We start from the raw sequence: 20,635 nt of genomic DNA on the forward strand, positions 1-20,635 counted from the left end.
TCTCGCAATTCTGTCGCCTGCCTCGGTCGCTTGTCTCTGTCGCGTGCAGCTAAGTTGTACCTTAAGCTTCCTTAGATTAGGAATAAGGCGACTTCGAGGCGTCGGCCTACGCAGGACAACTCGGAAACGGGTTCTTACCTGTAGCCTGTCTGCGCGGTTTACATCATACAACAACCGAAGCAACTTAAGAACTCTGAAGAATGGATTCCTTCGTAAATTTTGCGGGTAAATTGACCTCTATGCCTAACCACGATACTTAAAAGCGTCTCATCAGTACCTTTGCGGTAGAAATGAGAAAACTTCCATGTGGTGGAATTGTCACGGTGTCAGAGTAAAATAGACCAGGTGCAGGTAAAAGCGAGAGTGCTCGTCATTGACCACGAGTCGAACGAGATATCCCGTGAATAAATGAACAGCGTGCTGTTGTTTTAAGCTTCTGACACCAGCGCTGTTTGCGGGAACGGCAGCAACTCGGTCCGATACAGCGTTGAATGCAGGTGTGCGCACTGCATGCGTAATTCTCCTGTATCAAACGCTATAACTTTCTAACTTTACACCGCGCTGATTTGAGAGGAACTTTATTGAAGGGACCTCATGAAGTTTTTATTGATTTTCTAATTGTTATCGTTTTGAGTTGTAAGACACTAACAATATGAGATATTAAACGCATAACTTGTCGAGGGGGGGCAAAGCGACCGTGGCGTGAAGCTAAGACGTCACCTCCATCCAGTGTCGATATTATAAACTGTGTGGAGCTATGCGTACACTCCTCTACATGTCATGGCCTTCTGCTTAGTTATGTAACAGAGACACCTGTACTTTTACTTTTGTTGGATTATAACTATACTTAAGGTACGCAATTAGTGTAACACAAACAACACAAAACTTTATGGACGTAATTGTGCAGTTGGTAAGTTCAAAAGCTATTGCCTGATATCCTAATTATAGTCAGTTTTTTTATCGTGTTATATACCTTGACCTTTACAAGATAGCAGTTTCGGTGACGATTAAGACCACAATTAGGCTTCATGATTCGTTTGTTTATGTGTCACTGGGTTAATATAACGTTCTAAATTGTTATCAGAAAAGAAGGGCAGCGAGTTACAGAAGAAAATAATATAAAATTAAAGGAATGAAAGAACATTGCGAGATTTGATGTTGGGTGTTGTGAACACAGCAGTTTGTCGATAACACTGAAAGTGAGATGAACAGGATGGCTAACAAGTAAGTGATTTGATGTCAAGTTTTGAAGTTTTTACGGCGAGTAAGATCTTGGGCGAGCAGCTGGATTTGAACCCAGTACAGACACTTTGATCTCAAGGCCAATATTACAGCATTTCCTCGATTGTAAGACGCACTCCGGTGTCAGAAATGCTAAAATGTGGAAAAATTAAGTGCGTCTTAAAAAATCGAAGAAATGCGGTGGCCGATTTTTTTCTTTGTTGACGTTGCTGTCGTTCAGTTCAGAATCTTTCATCTTCCGTGTCGTATAAAATAACATAACGATGGAAATAATTTTACGTGCTAATTTATGGAGATGTGAAACATGGTCTCTCGCGAAAAAGAAATTACGCAGTTGTAGGGTGCTGAAAGGAAGTGCTAAGGAGAATATTAATGCAGACAAACCGCCTTGATACCTTTTCTAAAATTTCGGCGTAATGTGTTGTTTTTTCTCGCGTTTTTGTAATATATCGCCAACAGTATATGGCATTGTATACAAATGGTTGATATGTTTTGTACTGAAGTCGACACCGAGCATTCGGCACATTTCCTGACAAGGAGATTGCCTCGTGAATGGGCCCTTTTAGTCCTTATGGTTTGTTTTAGTTGTTAGTTGTGTCTTCCGAGGTTCTAAGTTTTAATTTGTGTGTCTTTTAGTACATATTTTGCATAAATTGAAGAGCAGTGATATTGTGCATTCCCTATCATTCTCCTTTATCATATAAACTAAATCTCAAAAAAAGAAAATGCATAATATTACTGATTTTCGGAAGTTAAGTGGTGGGGAGCGAAAGGACAAAGGATTGTCTAGGGTGCCAAATATCCTTGTACCGCCCCTGAAGGTAAGTGATTTGATTATAGGATCAATAAACTCTTAGAATGAGAACTTAGTTTTTCCTCTTGATTTTGCTACCATTCCTTTCATTACCTTTCATATTACGATATAAAAAGTAATTGTGTCTGTCGCTCGTATGCAGAGTTGATCAACCGTTCACGCATGCAGGCCACATTGAAAGATGTTGTCTCTGCAGATGACATTTTATGCCCAACGATAACATCAAAATACCAAAACTATTTCCTGTTTTTTTCCCCTCTAAAATCTTATTTAATTTTCCATTATGTAGACAAACTAGTTGAGTTTTACAGCACATTCCATGAAAGGTCGATAACTTCTCAGCTGCTCAAAATAATATCCACTTCAATGCAGTTCAAAAGTTTATCGCTGTTTCACACGCCTGCCATTGGACGATATCATAAGGCAGATGATTCCAAGCTACAAATTTAAGCCCTAGATATCTGATATTTATTTTGTTCATGTTATTCTCCAATTTAATCTTTTGCTAGAGGTTTTATTTTTACCAAAATACTTATGCACTTGGAACTGTTTTAATCAATGCTGCATATTCTGTCAATCGTATCCTCATTTGTTGCTGTTAGAATACAAAAATCTAAGTTGTAATTACGTCATGATAAAATTTGTGCCAACATAATTTGAGCCATTACTCAACATTTGTTGTGATGGCCATCTGTGCAGTGGTGGTGGTTAATTTCAAAAACGTCTACAAATATAAAGATTTTCAGGAATTCCTTTAAATCAAGTGATGGCATTATCGCTTGGTGACAATGAAATATTGGAACCACGGTTCAGTCTTCAGCTTTGTAACTCCGTTTAGGTTACTCATGATAGATGGACGAAAATAATGGTTATGAGTGCTGTCAGATTTAGCATCGAATTTTAATTAAGTAAAGCAATACCTTAAAACATGTAATAAGTCGATAAATCTTGAAACTTATAATATCCTTAATTTAATTCATTTGGTTTATCATTACATTACAGTAAAATAACTGTCATTAAAATGCAAAATGTAATTAAAATGAAAAACCAAAAGCAAGGATTTATAAAATGTTTGGAAGTATATATGTTCATTTATAGCAGGTGTAATTGAAGAACCAACATATTTCCTAACATGAATTATTTTATGTATTGTCACATAATTCATCGTATGGTAGTTCACTTTTCTACATTTCAATTCGTAGTGTTGTTTTCTGAGTATTCAGGATTTTGAGTTTGGACAGATGGCAAAACATTGAGGTAAGTAACAGAGTTAGTTAAGATAGATTTTGATTTAACAGAATCGTTTTGAATAGGTGCAAAATTAGGAATATTATTGAGTCTGTTACATTTTGTTGAGTTGCCCATTTAACATTTGCATAAAAAATATATGGAATACTAAAAAAACTCAGAAGAAGTGAAATCATATTTATTCAAGGTATTAACATATGAGGGAGGGTTAAAATATAAGAAAAATAATCTGCAAAGATTTCTGCAATAAATTTGTAGTTCCATGTTAATTTTGTCTCCGTCTTTGATTTGGGCAACATTGGCCTTTACTTTTAAATCTAATAATAATAACAGCAGTAAAAACTATATATTATTATGATGATTAGTAAGAACAACATGTAAATAAGCAATAAAGATGGTCAGTTCTTTATCATGTTTGATAACCTTGTGTGTTATATGCGCAAATGTAGTTCTGAGGACAAAATGTAATTTGATTCATGTAACTTAATTTTATTTATGCTCTTGTGCTGTTTTAATTACTTGTACATGTGTTTCTTTTTAACTTTATTGGGTATTCTTTGAACATGAGATTTGTCCTATTGCAAAGCTTCTGCATTCGAAGGATGACGGAGCAAGATTTGAATCTACCACTCTATTATTTGAATGGTCTAAGTCTGTTAGGATGGCTGAAATCATATTAAAGTAGGAAATATATTTGAGATTTGTATCAGTATTTTACATAAACTGTCTAAAAATCACCATTTTCTTAATTGTTATGAAGATTTTGGAATACTTCATTCTTCTTATTTGCTATTTGTACATGGCGATAATGATGTAAAGGAGAATTTTTCCATTTGTAGGTCATGGATAGTTTTGTTAGTCCTTTAAAAAGGTGTTTGGATATTTCTGGCAGATTATAACTTGCTGTGGACATTTATAGTTGTTTATTTTTATAAATTTATATTTGCCTTTTACAAAAAAATCATCACACGTCAAGAGAAGGGTAGACTTTACTCCTTAAAAGGATGTTAATCCAGGCTAGTTAAAAAATGAAAGCATGATTTACAGTCTAGAAAAACTGAAGTGCCCAAGAAGTGAATTTGAAGGCTGTTACCGATGGCATTTTACTTGCTAGTTGCAACTTATTTCTCAAGTAGCCGAAAATGTTGCTTTTCGAATTGTGGCAGTATAAGGGATTTCAAGTTTTTTATGGCAGTGAGAATTCAAACTATGTAGACTTCTGAGTTGTTATAACATGAGCTGGCGTAGCTCAGTCAGTATAGTGACTAGCTATGAGCTGGGCGACTGGGGTTCGATCCCAGGCGGGGACTGAGGATTTTTCCTCAAGCCTCTGCGTCCAGACTGGCTCTTGGGCCCACCCAGCCTCCTGTCCAATGGGTACGGGGATCATTTCCCCAGGGAGTAAAGTGTGGCCTGGGCATAATGCTGACCACTCACCCCCATATAGTGCCGAAAGGTCAAGAAAGAGAGGAGCTATACCTCCACTGTACTGCACGTAGGGGGATAGCCAATGGCCATACCATGTTGAAAACACCGGTTATCGTCTGGTCCTGTTATTATAATATGTAGTCTTCAGAAAGATGAAGACAGCCTGTTCCCCTGAAATTTCAGTGTTCCAACAATATTTGTCTTTGTATTTTAAACAGTCAATAATAACTAATGAATGTGCGTGACCGTTAGTCCTTTGAAATTTGAAATCCATCTAAGAACTTAAAAATTCAGCTTTTGTCTCAAGGAAAAGTACAGTACATCTCCATTACAAAGATTATTTCGTTAATACAGTTTAAGGAAATAATCACTGTTTACTCTGAAATTTATATGAAACCTGTAATTACATTCTATGAGTAAAATTCATAATTACTGAATGTTAAAGTGAGTGGTTCATTCTTATATCATCAGGTCATTCTACCGGAATTCAACAAATTTCAGAAAAACCAGTGGCACGCATTATCACCAAATTCTGCATAACACAAGCCAAAATAATATCACCCCACAACTTCTGTTGTGATATCATACAAAATTTAATGAAAATTTAATGAGTGATTTGCAATTGGAACCAACAAGCTTCTAGATTATCTCCTCATTATGTGCCAACATGAGGAAAATTGCATGTAAGTTGCCATGATGTCAGAATTTCATGTATACAGGGACACATCATACATTGGATATAAACCTAGCTACTGGCACAAATTGGGGACGGAACCTTTGTCCTACCTGACAGTCGGACAGCTGGTTGAGATTGCAGCAAAGCGCTGGGGTGTCAGAGAGGCACTAGTGTCTGTCTTTCAGGGTCACCGCATTACCTTCAGTGAAGCACACAACAAGGTACGCTTCATCAGAAATAAGTAGGGAAGGGTCTTAGCACAAATATTTTTCAAATGTGTTTTGTGCATTCTTTTCGTATCTTATTGGTTTTGTTGTTCATTTATTGCATGCAGAATTATGTAAAAATGACCACACTGCAGATGTCACACAGCACATAAACAAAAATAATTTCTGCTATAAAATCTTCTCAATCACCCATGTCAGTGCTGAATTCAAAAGCAATGTTTTGGAGACTTATTCAGTGTCCATCATTGGAGTCAGTGTGACACATTGAGTGAGTGAGTCATTAACTTCATGGAAATAATGATTTGACTAGTATTAAAAATATATTAAAATTGGCCGTCAATCACAATATAAGATAATTAAAAGATTAAAATATCATTTTTCGTTCCGTATCGAGTACTCGATTTACATATGGAACATTTACGACATGTTTCGGCTATCATAGAGCCGTCATCAGGTGTTATGTTATAAACTTTATAACTGAATTACTGATTTTTAATGATTTTTAGTTTTCATTTTTCTTATCATTTTCTCGTCCTTCATATTGTATCTTCATCCGTTGTTGTGTCACATGTCACTAATATAATTGCATGTCGTAGTGATGCCAATGTTGTGTATATTGGACTGTGAAGTAAAGGTTTCAAAACTATTAATGAAAATTGAATATAGAAAACAAAATAAATAGATGAAAGTAATCATATAAACTTAACCGAGAAGTAATATCGCAGCAGTATTAGGAGAGATTGGAGGTATACTGTATCGGATCGTGGCTGGTTTCCGACATGCAATTATATTAGTGACATGTGACACAACAACGGATGAAGATACAATATGAAGGATGAGAAAATGATAAGAAAAATGAAAACTAAAAAGCATTAAAAATCAGTAATTCAGTTATAAAGTTTATAACATAACACCTGATGACGGCTCTATGATAGCCGAAACATGTCGTAAATGTTCCATATGTAAATCGAGTACTCGATACGGAACGAAAAATGATATTTTAATCTTTTAATTATCTTATATTGTGATTGACGGCCAATTTTAATATATTTTTAATACTATTTAAATAAATCACAATATGACGCACCTACAATATCTTATAAATGATTTGACTCTCTTAACTTCTATCTGGTGATTTTGTATGGCTGTAAAAGTAATAAATGCTATCCAGATGGTTTTATATCTGAAGACATGTAAGCAGTTTTGTTGAATGCAGTTAATGTTAAATATTTATTTCTGCAGGACATTTCTCAATACATGATATGATATAAATCTTACATAATTTTGCATTGAAGATAAATCGTTCTGTAATGTTCTCAGGCAGACCGCCTTGCTGCAGGGCTGCTGCAGCTGGGACTCAACCCTGGTGACCGACTGGGAATCTGGGGCACCAACTCTAGCCAGTGGTACATTTCCAGACTGGCAGCAGCAAGGGGTGGATTCATACCTGTGAGTAGGTGTAAGAATAGCATTAGGGCAGTAACAGCTTTAATGCATGTCCAAACCAGCAAATGACTTCATTATTCAGTGTAACCCTTGATGTTTTTATTCATCTGGTGAAGAAATTCAGGATACTATTAAAAGTTTGTGCTAGGTAAATAAGTTGTGTGAATGAAAACTTGATGTAATTAGCTTGGGATTATGCTTAATGGGTAGCGTTGGTATTAATTGTGTTGAATCTGTGGGTACCAGTATCGGAGAGTCAGTTGGCTGGTTTTGGTTCGTAAGTTCGTAATCTGGTAGTTATTCTGCCTAGCCAGAAAGGCTGTCAGCTTATCTGGTTGTTTAGTAAATGTTCATAATGCATATCTTGTGATTTGGGGTAGCTTTGGTGGCTCAATCAGTGTGTAAGCTGATTGGTTTGTTAGTGACTGATTCAGTCACTCAGTTATCGACAAATGTCTGCATAATACCTCACAGGTTCAGATTGACCCTGCCTACCAGACACTTGAACTGCTGCACAGTCTCAACAAAGTGGGCATCAAAATTCTTATCTGTTCAGAGTTCTATAAGACCAACAGCTGCTACAAGATACTGCAGACTGTGGTACCTGAACTGGTCAGCTGCCCAGAATCTGGAGTCTGCCTGGAAAGTGCTAAAGTTCCATCACTGAAGTCTGTGATCATCATAAGCTCTGAGCAGTACCGGTAAGTACAGTATCTCGGAAACCTTTCGGAATAGGACACTTTTTTGCTTAGAATGACTGATATTATGACCTCCCAGAATTTTGATCTTTCCTCCTGGGACACTCCGAATATATAAATATTTTTTTTTCAAAATAATTTCCCTTTTTTTTCCCTTCATTAAAGTTCTAATACACATCAGTGGCCACAGATTTCTTGATGTCACACATTTTGTCATATGGTATATCAAGAATGGCATTTCAGTAGGTACATTCATATCCAAAATAAATATATACATATTTAATACAATAACAATATGTATCTTTACTTGTCTGTACTGAATTGGTGTTCATTGATATGTTCGTTACAGAGGAGCTCACAGGTTCGATGATGTTATATCATCAGCAAGTCCTGAATCTCTGAAGGAAATTGCAGCACTACAGACTCTCATACAGCCTGATGATGGCTGTACCATCCAGTATTCTTCTGTAAGAACTTTGTGAATCAGCCATCATTAATTCACAAATAAGTTAATAATATAGTATAATGCAATATAAAACAGCCATAATGCTCTAATACCGCATTACATTATCCTTAGATTCAAAGACTTCTTAGAAAGTGTATAAGTAACTAGTGCTTTGGACCACTGTGCTACTCTACGTTGCACTGCTGTAGTCATAAGAGTACTTGACTATTATATTCACCTTTCATGTTGATACGTCATTTATGTATCATGCAAATGCTTCAGTTTTCCTCTCTTATTTCAATCCAGGGGACAACAGGCTTTCCAAAAGCAACTTTGGCAACCCACCATAATCTGGTCAACAGTGCCATCATCGCAGGGAAATACTTGGAACTTAATGCAGAGGTTGTATAGATATATATGTATAATATCTATGTTAATGACAGTATGCGAGCAACGTTCATTGACAGTGCATGACAGATAAAGGAAAGGAATTGCAAACAACTGATACAGTAAAACTTTTGTTAATCAGAAATCCATCTTTATCAGAAAATATCTCTAAACCCCTAAGACATATAATTTACAATAACAACTAAAATAATTCATATTTCTACTTTTGTCCTTTGTCGCAGGCAACTAGGCATGTAATTTGTCCACAATTCTGTCATGTGACTGGAAGTCTTGGTGGTATTATTTGTGGCCTCTGCTATGGCAGCACTGTAGTACTTCCGGCACCTACTTTTGATCCCATAAAAACACTGGCCGCTATTAAGGAAGAACGGTAATTGTATTTGTTGTTATTACTTAATTCACAGACATACAACTAGTCGGTATGTTTTATAGACATCTGTGAAGCCATAAATGCGCGGATTATCTTCATATATTTTTCTGTAATATAAAATTCTGTCTGCAGTATTATTATTCAATAATTTATCAGTTATTGATTGATTGTTTTTGAGCTGAATTATACTTATCTCAACTGCATAGTATTAAATGCTTGTATTATTTTAAATGATGAATTTGCAGAAGATGTGGAAGGAAATAGTTTTGGCTTGTTTCATGACATTATCCAAACTTTCTTTACTGAAGGAAAATAATGTGAGTCTGTCTGTTAGCATTTTTCATCTCCAAAACTTCTGAATTGTTTTTTAATGGTCTACTGTGAAATTTGTTTTCTTTTGTTATTCTAGTTTCAGTATATCTGTAGATGGTTAGGCTCTCAGTAGTAGACTCGTATCAGAAATAAACATCAAGGACAGCACAAGATAAAACCCTGAAGTATCCAGCCTACAACTTTTGATGTATCGTTGCAAATGTATTATAAGAAATATGTGCATAATTCATTGTTAATAATATCTTACCCTTAAACCAAGCACTTTTTGAAAACATTATTATTTTCTTTGCTTCAGTTCTTTATTAGCTGTGGCGTTCAGTAATTTTCACGGCCATAAGCTATCCGTGAATAAGAAAAGGCTGCTCTTTAGTTTAAATGATAGAAAACAGCTGCATTGCTATTATTTTTGCAGGTGTACCAACATTATTGGTTCTCCATCCTTGTATGTAGACCTGATAGCCAATGCCAAGAAACTTGACATCACCTTGACGACACTCAGGGTGGGCTCAGTTGGGGGTTCCTTGTGCACCAAGGAGATAGTCCAGGGCATGTTGGACACACTTAACATCAAGCGAGTCTGTGTGAGTGAAGGGGATTTATTGTGTAGAGTGTTTTAAAATGATTCAAAATTAAATAAATTCAGGAGTTTTAGTTTTAGGAAGTCACATATGCTAAATTAAGGACAGCATTATGGAGGATTTTCCATAATGAAGAATTTAGCAATTTATACAACTTACCTAGTATTGTTAGCGTAGTCTTAGCAAGGCAGATATGTTGGGATGGGAACATATGAAAATTATGCAGAATGTTGGTAGTGAAACTATTAGGCGTTGGTCACTTGGAAGAATGAGTATGTTGGAGGAAAATATTAAAACTAGGTTTTTAAGAAGTGGCCTGTGCTGAACTGTTCCGGTGTTGGGCTTTGATATTAAGAGTGTTGTACCTTTGGATTCTGCTAGTATGTAGTCAGTCGGTCAGTGTGCTAGTCATGATTATGTTCACAGCCACTGTATGGGATGACGGAAATATCTGTCTTCTGCTTGGGCAAGCCGGGTGACAGCGTGGACAAGATGACTTCAACTGTAGGAAGTATCTGCGATCATATGGAGGTCAGAAGTTACTGATATTTATGTTCATTTTTGGATTACTAACTCCTTTATACAGTTTATTATTGAGCACTGACAGTTATTCAGCTATACGTTAAATTTTCTGTTTTTCTAGAACCCAAATGGCCATTGCTGTTGTCACATAAACATGCCTTTACACTGTAGCTTTAAAAGAATGTCAAATGGAAAATGTTTTGCACAAACCTTATAGAAGTAACGTAGAGAAAGATTTGACTATATATGTATGTATTGTTTAATCAGTCAGGCACCTCTGTAACATCAGTAAATGACGGAACAACTGACCAGACATCCATCTTCATAAAGTAATTTATTAATTTACAGGCAAAAGTTGTGGATGAGAATGGGCGGGTGGTTCCAGTGGGTTCAGGAGGAGAACTCTGGGTTAGAGGTTATTCAGTCATGCAGGGTTACTGGGGTGACAAAGAAAAGACATCCGAGTTGATTGGACCAGATGGATGGACCAAAACCGGGTAAGAATTATATCAGCTGTGGCATATATAACATAAATAGTAAAGTTTCTTGTTTCCTTGTGGCTGTGAGATGGGAATGATAGCAGAAGAGATCGTAGTGGCAACATGATTATAAATCTGCTGGGAAACATTACCATGAATTTACTGTATTAGTGTATATGATGTGAGAGTTTTACTGTGCACCACTAATCAAGCCATTATCTCTTGTTTGACTATATATAATTTTGGCTTGCAATTTATTTTATACAAAGGGCATAGTAAGCATCAATTATTTTATATTTACTAATATGACCACACATAAACTCCCCAAATTCAATCTGCAGTTATTACTAAAGCAATCTCCATACTCCCTTAGAAGTAAGTCCCTAAAGTGAAGTATTTGTACTGTACTGCCTGCCGGTTAAGAAAACTCTTACACAGTTCAGCCCAGTTTACTTCTCTTATAAAGGAAAGGAATGTTATTTTGAAGATTTCTGTCTTCTGGGTTGATATTTATCGCCTTGATGACGGAGGCAGTATGACCTCAGAAACGTTGGTTAACATCGACCAGACTACACAGCGCAACAACCCAGAAGACAGAAATCTTCATACTCTGATGACAGAGACAGTATGACCTCTGAAACGTTGGTTAACATCGACCAGACTACACAGCGCAACAACCCAGAAGACAGAAATCTTCATACTCACCGCTGTAAAAACCTCAAATCTTACATAATGTTATGTTACCATCACATTTGTTTCCATAAGACATTTTTTAAACAACTGGCAGGTGTTAAAGACTTCTTATATGCACGCAATGCCGATGAAAGCCATCTGACTCTTATGCTCGTATTTTGTAATTTCTTATCATTACAAATACCAGTGTGACAGCCATTCTGTGAGACTGTTTCTTGATAGTTCAGCTTAAAGGATTACTCATACACTTTTAATTTGGTGGAACTGCAGGGACAAATTTGTGCTGGATGAGGATGGATATGGGCGGTTCTTGGGCCGATTGAAGGACATGATTGTCACAGTTGCTGATAAAATTTTTCCAATAGAATTGGAAGAATTCTTCTTGAAGCATCCAGATGTCCTGGAGGCTGTGGTAAGACAGGAATAAAAATACTTGTTCAGTGATGCTGTGAGAAAGATAGCTTGGTCATTGAAGTTACTGACTTCGTGTTGAATGACTGAGACTTTCAATCCTCAGAAAATTTTGTGTTGTTTCTTCAGAACCCTCCTACATTGAGGCAGTGTATGCTTGTCTGTTCTTTGACTGGTTTAGCATCTCCAGAAAGGTGATATTATAGGTGGATCTCTAACTCAGCCTCTTTGTGTACAAGATGTCCCAGCAAAATGTATACACATATTCAATGAAATAGAGAAAGACATTTTAATGAGCTAAACCATTGCATATGTCAGCATTGGCACTTGGAGAATTAGCAAGTCGCAGCGTAGGTGTTCAAAATGACCACTGCTAGTTTTGTGGCGCAGTTGACTGTGGTGATCGTGAAGCTACGAGCAGCCACCATAATGTAATGTGTATGCATCTTTTTTAGGACACCGTATATATATTGACTGTTGGTCCAACTATGAAACTGTATGGTTTGTACTCTAGTCATTTCACTAATTGTCAATTACAAGATTAGCTTCATTAGACACTTCCAAAGTTAAGATTTAAAACAGTTGCTGTGCCTTTTGCTAGAAATACATGTCATCAGTTAATTATGTACCGTTTTAAAAAGTGGTGCTGATGTTTTTTGTTTAGCGGATAAACAGTTTGTGTGTGTCACTAAAATTAAATACGTCATATAGAGTGTTTAAGTCTTAGAGGTTTTACCACCATTAGTTCCACCTGTACAGTTTGCGAAGTTATAGTTTAGGTTTATCACGCTGGGTTATAATGTTGTTATATTTCTACGTGGCACAAGATTTATCATATCCCTGAGCACCACAGCTGTTATAAAAATATTATCACATATCCTGCATCTGCCAGGAATTTAGAGTTCACTTTCTCCTTTGCAATTCAGCTGACCTAATTTTGGTAATATGGTTGTCATATGCAGGTGTTTGGAGTACCAGATACAAAAGTTGGAGAGGATATCTGCTTGTATCTTCGTCTGAGAAGTGGAATCAACCTTACTGATGAAGACATTATCAGCTATTGCAAGGACAAGGTGACAGATTCATTGTATACTAACTTAATGGCAGGAATCCTAAACCTGTCTCCTAATCTTTCCAGATTTATTGCCTGGTCAGCTAATTGACCTGGTTGTTAAATTTTTGTTGTTAATCGGTTCGGCTATTGGGATATTTTTTGGCTAGTGGTTGGCCGTTTGGTAAGTCAGCTACTTCTTGAATTAATGAGAAATCTATGAGGTCAGTATAAAATTATATAGAATCCTTTGCATTTCATGAGGCCATTTTTTTGTATGATGAATTTTTATGCAACAACTATAATTGAAACCACTTAAGCTGTATATGTTTCAATAAACTTGGCTTGTATTGATACTGCAGATTTCAGAGTATCGAATTCCCCGGCACATCAGGTTCGTTACAGAGTTCCCAAAGACATCAATGGGGAAGATTATGAAGTCTGTTCTTCGTGATGCACTAGTAAGAGAGATCCAGCAAGTACCAGGTGAGTTGCACTGAAAAGCAAACCCAGGGAATTCCTATTGGTTGACAAGATCAGGGTGAGGGTCTGGGTGGTACTTTGGGGACGTAGATAATGGGTAAGTTTCCATAGTAAAGTTCATTTGCAGTATTAAGGTACAATTTGGCTACACGCGACAGAGACAAGCGACCGAGGCAGGCGACAGAGTTACGAGACCGAGACTGGTCGCTTCCTGTCTGCTCTCTGTACAATCGTATGAAGTACAATTATGAGCGCGAGACAGAGACAAAGCACAGGAGACCGCTCTCGGACCAATAGTGTCTCGCGACGGGCTCAGGCAGCACGTGTGTTGTTGAGTAAAATAATGGCAGAAATTAAATTTACTGGTGACGAAGATGAGCAATTGGTAGAATTAGTAGCAGAAAATGATAAATGATTCTTTATTAACAGACAGAAAGATCCTTCTTCACGTCTGGTTTTGAATATTGAACTCATAGGTTTTCTTTGTTTCTTTCGCAACAAATAACACAGCAACACATCATCTTCTTCGAGTAACCTTTTTAGAAGCATTTTTGTACTCATTTTTCACAGAATATGTGCACGTATGTCTCAACAAAACAAAGAAAACAAACACTTTGCCGCATGTCTCGGTCGTCACCTCAAAAGTGTGTGGCGACAAGCTGCGATGTGTCCGTCTCCCGTCTCTGTCGCCTGCCTCGGTCGCTTGTCGCGTGCAGCCAAATTGTACCTTTAGATAAGGCATCTGATGTATCGTAGCATCAGATGCAGACAGTCATCATAATGAGAAAGTACATGTTTCGATATGTTTTGTACATGCTATCTAAGGTCCTTAAATAATTTAATTTGTTTTTTCTCCACAAATATTTAAGTTACTCCTTTGTTCAGACCACTTTTTAAGGACTTTTCATAATGTTAAGCATACTCTAAACCCATAATTCATATCAGTCATCCATATCAAACAGAAGTAAAAACTTGTAGGATTTATGTTTCATTTTGATGTGCTCCATAGGAATTGAGGGAGTGTCCAGAGCTGCAACTACTCGACCTGCCTCGTAGTGCCCTGTCCTCAGGATGATGCGACTGCAGATGTATTCACCACCTGGCTCTGAATTACAGAAACTGCCCACACGACATTCATCGTTACCCATCCAGAAGCTACTATGGTAAAAAATGGCCATTTTTTATTTACTGACCTTGAGAGAAGTTATTAACAAAAAACAATGTTTTAACACAGGGATGTGTGTCCTTATTTTGTTGTTATAATTGTTATTCTAAATTTTTTGTGAATTGTGGATAATTGATACAGGGTTACGTTATCTTATCAAATATTCCATCGAGATGGAGAAGGCAGAGAATTGGGTCATATTGCGACTAACCAGCTATTGATTAATTGAATGATTCATTCATTCATTGGATGATAACCAGTTTAGCTGTACTTCTAATTCTCAACACATTTAACAAATCTTAAACCTAATCTAATTTGTAAACTCTGTATACCTCAAAACTAAGTATATAATCTGTATTGTTTTTCATTTTACAATTATGAAATATCAAAAAGTCACATACCTTCACACAACCTTCCATTTATAGGTGAAGTGAATTGCACAATTGTCCCATGCAAGTTCCTTTTTCTATTTTGAATTGTTTGCATTAAATGACCCAGTGTCCTTTATGAGAATATTGATATCAGTGATGATTTAGCCTTACAAAACTTGCTTATCACATTTCCTCAACACCAGGTTAATTTTTATGGTACAGTGGCTGGGTCTTCTTGCATTAGTGGCATTTTATCTGCTATGCATTTGTTATATTTCTGTGTTATTCTCGAAGCGTCATGTGAAAGGAGAATCCACCATATGAAGATAAGGTCAGCATCCTTCTGATGTAGTAAAACAGTGAAATTAAAATTTAATTGTGCTGATAGCACCACATGCTAAGAGTTCCTCAACCTTTTTAAGTCTGGGGTCTCATTAACCCTTTCTTATTGACTTGTAGGTTGACAGGTTATAAATTAAATCCATTTTTTAATACTTCAAGTCAGTGCTTTAATAGTAATATATTGTGGCAAATGTTTATACATTACCACACTGTAACATTCTTTAATAATTTATTTATTTTTAGTTACTTATATTACTAATATTAAATATTCAGATAGGGCTGGATGTTTTAAAAATAACTGTTACAATGAACCCATCAACAACGGAGGTACTTTAACCTACTGAAGTAGGAGCTAATTTAAATAATGTTTTAAAACTCGTTTTCCACCTTGAAAAAACGCGATGCAACTCCATTACCAAGATTAAATGTTTAATTCTGTGTGGGGAAATAAACATCGTATATTCTGGGAATTATTCGAAGCCCATGTGCAATGTGTGGTCAGTAAGATTGTTTTTGGTCTTCAGTGACGCAATGCATCATAGCTCACTGTCTATGCAAAAATGATTGTATTTTGCTGAGTGGTCCTCTTTTTGGTTTTCATAATTACCACATTGTACAGACATGACGTGACATATTTTCCAGTCGAGATCTATAGCTCCTGTTAATGCCACCCCAAGGATATATGTTTTCATTCCTGTTTTAGAAAATACTGTTATTTGTTGTTACAGGATTTAAAATTGAGATGTTGAGCCTATGAAACTTTACCTTTAGATGTGGTTTTATTTATGTATGAAGCCACAGTCAGTATTCTGCTAGTCAAATATTCCACTGCTTCATCAGGAACTTAACTTCAGTAATAGGAAAAATGTTTGGTTTGTAAATTGAACCGTCTAATTTTAATGAATATACAGACAAGGTAAATTCACACATGAACACCTGAAACATTTTATTAACATATATTTTGAGAGATTAGGGGTGCTTAGGAGAATATTAGGACCTAAGATGGATGAAATGATGGAAGGCTGGAGAAAAGTACGTGGAATTAATGTTTTATTGATATCGAGGGCACCATAATGTAGACCTGAGAAGTAATATGAGAAGTGCTACACCACTTCAGAATTTCACATCCCATTTATTTAACACCCATTTCATTATCATCTTCGCAATTACAACATGTCTTCTGCGTGTGTTCTTCTCTTGAAATTAAATATTCTTGATTTAATTGCCCTAACGATACTAGGAAAAAATGTGAAGACCTTATTTATATAACTTTCTCCTTTCTTGTGCTACATCATGCATATTAGGTTCACTTGTTATCCTCAGAACTTTGTACTCAAATACCTGTAATTAATATTTTCCCTTGAAAGACAGAGACCCATTTTACATTTCTAGATTACAGGTAAAATTACAATTTCATATATTTCAGATTTTTATATTTCATGCACAGGGCTTCTCAGATGGTTCAGCAGATCTCCACTTATTATAATGATCTTGTAAAAGCAGCTAGTTTTTGAGAAGTATTACAACAGAGTGATGACGCTCGCAACTGAGACTTAAAAATCACAGTCTACAACAGTAAAATATCACACACAACAAAAATGAGTAAAGTATTTGGAAATGTTATCCTAAGATGTGATATAAATTTGGGTACATATTAGGCTGTGTTTATATATAATTACATTGCATTGAAACTTTGATTATGACACTAGCATAGATATTATATTCAGTTCTGTCAAAGAACAATTCACCAGAGATTCTGAAACTCATCTGGGACTAGTTCAGATAAAGTTGTCATCATCCTGTATCAAACAAGCATTGTCTTGAGATGCTGGTTCTGACTGACCTGATACTCTTTTTAACTTGTAGCACCTCCAAAGAAATATGGAAACTGGCACAATTACTGCCACCACTAATACTGTACAAATCACAGCTGTCACATACTTTATTGTTGGAGGCGATCGTTGGATCCATTGTTTCACTGCCTTTGTTGACATCTGTCTTGCTTGTGGGATTGAAGTTGAGGAGGTGGTGGTTGTTGTGGTGGTGGTAGAGGTGCACTCCAAAGAGTCCACTCTATCCCATGAAGACTTTGCGTTATCATTGCACAAAACATTGCCTGTCTCCAGATGCTGCTTGAGGGACCATGATCTGAGATTTTGCAAGTTACAGTTACATTCGAGTGGGTTGCCTGATATGTCGAGTCGTCTCAAGTTCTGAAGATTATCGAACAAATTTGTGTCAAGAGATCCGAACTGGTTGTTTGACAAGTCCAGTTCTTCTAGTTGTATGGGGCCTGAGAATATCTTCTGGGTTACGGGCGTGTTTAGTGATTGTTCATATCTTAGGCCATCAAGTTTTACCAGACAGTTGTTGCTAAGATACAGTTTCTTAAGATTTGTTAAGTTCTGGAATGCTTTGATTGGTAAGTAACTTATGTTACAGTAACCTAAGTCCAAATATTTTAAGTTGGGTGCAATCAGAATAGGTTCATCATTAACAAAATTTAGTTTGTTGTGTTTTACACAGAACTGAGTTATACTTGGATTTTGCAAGAATAAATGCGGATCAATGTCACTTATTTGATTCCGACTCACATCCAGAAATTTCAGATGAACATTGTTTAAAAATGTTTGAGGTTGAATGTACTTAATTCCATTCCAGCTGAGATCAAATGTTTGAAGTTTTGAAACCAGTCGCAGTGTATCAGGATGGAAGGATGTTATGACATTGTTACTAATATTCAGTTCTCTAAGTTCAGAGTTTGTCAGAAATGTATTCCTAAGTAGATATGATAGTCTGTTGATGCTAGCATCTAAGTATCTGAGATTCGTAGCATTTCTGAACAATTCGGAATCAATGGATGTGATAGAGTTACCTTTAATTGCAACGTATTCAAGGTTTGAATTATTTTGGAATATTGTATGGGTCAGAGAGATTAACCTGTTGTGACTTATATCTAAGAATCTTAACTCAGTATTGTAAGCAAATGTACTAGAATGAAAATAACCAATATCATTTGATCCCAAATCTAGAAATCTGAGTTTTGTTGCATTCTTAAGAGTATCAAAATGAAATGTAGCAATTTTATTGCCATTCAGATTCAAATATTGAACATTTTTGTTGTTTCTGAAAGTTTTACGATCAGTTCCACTGATGTTGTTATTACTTATGTCAATGTGGATTAGCTCTTTGTTTTCCTTGAATATATCAGGGTGGAGATTGGAGATTTTGTTACTGCTTATGTCAAGGTGTAGCAATTCAGAGTTTTTACTGAAAGTATCTGGATGCAAACTGGCAATATTGTTTTTACTAATATCGAAGTGTCTTACATCGCTGCCGTTAATAAGTTCAGGCGGGAAGTAATTAATTTTGTTGAAACTGAGCTCCAGTATCCATAAGTTTGGATTATTTCTGAATGTAAAGGGGTCTATGGATGTTATTCTGTTCCTGGTAAGGTATAAGTTTCTTAGCAGTGTGTTTTTCTTGAAGGTATCTGGATGCAAATTGTTAATAAGATTCTGATTCAAATACACTGTACCTAGCAAAGGGGTGTAAGTGAAAACATCAGGATGAATAGAACTTAATTCATTGTTTTTCATTGAAACTGAATGGAGTATTGCCAACCCTTGGAATGCATCTTTCTCAATGACACTCATATTATTATTATCCAACAGCAGAAGTTTCAGGTTAGTAATTCCAAGTATATTGAAAGCATTGTTATGTAAGACAGTAATGGCGTTTTTTGTGAGATTGAGGCTGTTTGTAGTAGATTCTAGTCCTGCTGGAATTGAGTCCAGAGAAGCGTTGGAGCAGTCCGCACCAGGCAGAATATGATAACTGGTGATGTCATAAATGCCAGTGCCACACCGGCAAACTGTTGGACATGAAGATGCAATACTGACAGCAGCAAACACCAAAGATGTAGTCACCAGGAATTGCTTCTGAGCGTCTGGTATCATCCTGACTAAACTGGATGCTGTAACAAAAATAGGTTAAACCTAAAGTTCCACTTATAGGCCTATTATGAAAAATAGCGAAGTCAAACCCAGTGACTGACAAATATAAAATGAAGGAGCTCCTGCAATAATCTAACGGTATCTGAAGCTCTTGTCGCCATGATTACAAAGGAGGCAGGAAAAATGATCATGTCATGATATCACTCTCAGTTGTAACCAAGATCACTTCAAAAGGAAGATAATAAAATGCCGGCAGTTATGAAGCTGAGTTTGGGTTTGGATTCCTGAAACAGGACACAAAAGCCTCCTGCTGTTATTTTAACGAAGTGGTCAGAACGAAGTCTGCATACGATTGTGAGGAACTTCTTTGTGTGTCAGTTGCACTCTGTTGTTCGCTGTAAGTGATGAACTTATATTACATTTAACCAAATGTGTTAAATCAGAATCTGCAAGGTATACTATGTGTGATAAATCATTTTGAAATTTTATGCATCTGGACGCAACAGTAACAAATAATAAGTTTGAAATTATGTATATTCTTGAAGTGTGCTCCTCTGCTTGGGAAGTTTTATCACTAACTTCTTACACAAGTGTGCAGAATTTTTTATTTTATGCTATTTCCTAATTAGGAACCAATTCATGTAACTTGTTCCATTCCTGATGTGTTTTATTTAAAGTGTTAGTGAAACTTGTATGTTGCACCGTTTTAACGAAATATTTGCCCATTTCAGCCACAACGAGTTCTGTATAAATTGGCTAAATGAAGAAACTGATTTGTATCTGCTTTAAATAATAATAATAATAACAACAGCAACAACAATAATAATGACAACAACAATAATAAAAAATAAATACCACGTAGAAATGTCAGCAAAAAGCTCATTTATAACTGTGTTTTGTGTCAACGATCCCACTTTACTGACCTGTTAGGCAGGTCACGCAGACAGCCCACTATGTTGAAGAAAGGAACTGGTATGCAGATGCATATCTGCCTCTGCAGCTACAAAGGAAATGGCCGGAACCGGAAGTAGAGCCAAAACATGCTGCCGGTGCAGATAAATTCATATGAATGACTGTGGAGATAGGGAAAAGAAAACAAAGGATTTGGAATGGAAGAAGGAAGGGAGAAATATGGATATAAATAAACATACAAAGTGAATTCTCCAGTTTTACGTAAAGGTGTGAGGAGTCGTGTTTCACGTGCCTTATAGAGATAAAGTTTTTCATGAGATTTCTGGGCACGTTACAT

At 36.2% G+C, this 20,635-nt stretch overlaps 2 protein-coding genes across 4 annotated transcripts; one reads left to right on the plus strand and one right to left on the minus strand.

Moving 5' to 3' along the window:
* The first annotated feature begins 501 nt into the window (after nucleotides 1-501).
* LOC147874868 (medium-chain acyl-CoA ligase ACSF2, mitochondrial-like) lies at nucleotides 502-15,084 on the plus strand. Of its 2 annotated transcripts, XM_087358428.1 has the most exons (15): nucleotides 502-910; nucleotides 1,085-1,224; nucleotides 5,452-5,629; nucleotides 6,956-7,084; nucleotides 7,556-7,782; nucleotides 8,129-8,246; nucleotides 8,531-8,626; nucleotides 8,854-9,002; nucleotides 9,748-9,916; nucleotides 10,340-10,444; nucleotides 10,784-10,932; nucleotides 11,878-12,019; nucleotides 12,981-13,091; nucleotides 13,432-13,555; nucleotides 14,562-15,084. In XM_087358428.1, the coding sequence occupies exons 2-15, from the start codon at nucleotides 1,205-1,207 to the stop codon at nucleotides 14,606-14,608; spliced, it is 1,764 nt and encodes a 587-aa protein (XP_087214554.1). In that variant the 5' UTR covers nucleotides 502-910; nucleotides 1,085-1,204; the 3' UTR covers nucleotides 14,609-15,084. The 2 variants fall into 2 exon arrangements, with proteins under 2 accessions (XP_087214554.1, XP_087214559.1); XM_087358433.1 differs by lacking the exons at nucleotides 502-910; nucleotides 1,085-1,224 and adding an exon at nucleotides 3,534-3,985.
* A 1,267-nt stretch (nucleotides 15,085-16,351) lies between these two features.
* Nucleotides 16,352-20,453, minus strand: LOC110840976 (uncharacterized). Of its 2 annotated transcripts, none has more exons than XM_022086287.2 (2): nucleotides 20,310-20,453; nucleotides 16,352-19,406 (listed from the first exon to the last, which is right to left on the minus strand). In XM_022086287.2, the coding sequence occupies exon 2, from the start codon at nucleotides 19,387-19,389 to the stop codon at nucleotides 17,209-17,211; it is 2,181 nt and encodes a 726-aa protein (XP_021941979.1). In that variant the 5' UTR covers nucleotides 19,390-19,406; nucleotides 20,310-20,453; the 3' UTR covers nucleotides 16,352-17,208. The 2 variants fall into 2 exon arrangements, with proteins under 2 accessions (XP_021941979.1, XP_021941978.1); XM_022086286.2 differs by having other exon boundaries at nucleotides 20,242-20,414.
* Nucleotides 20,454-20,635: the final 182 nt, after the last annotated feature.

This window comes from Zootermopsis nevadensis, unplaced genomic scaffold (genome assembly GCF_977971745.1).
Source record: "Zootermopsis nevadensis isolate Lab colony 2312 unplaced genomic scaffold, Znev_1.0 Znev_ptg000003l, whole genome shotgun sequence".
In the NCBI taxonomy this organism is placed as follows: domain Eukaryota; kingdom Metazoa; phylum Arthropoda; class Insecta; order Blattodea; family Termopsidae; genus Zootermopsis; species Zootermopsis nevadensis.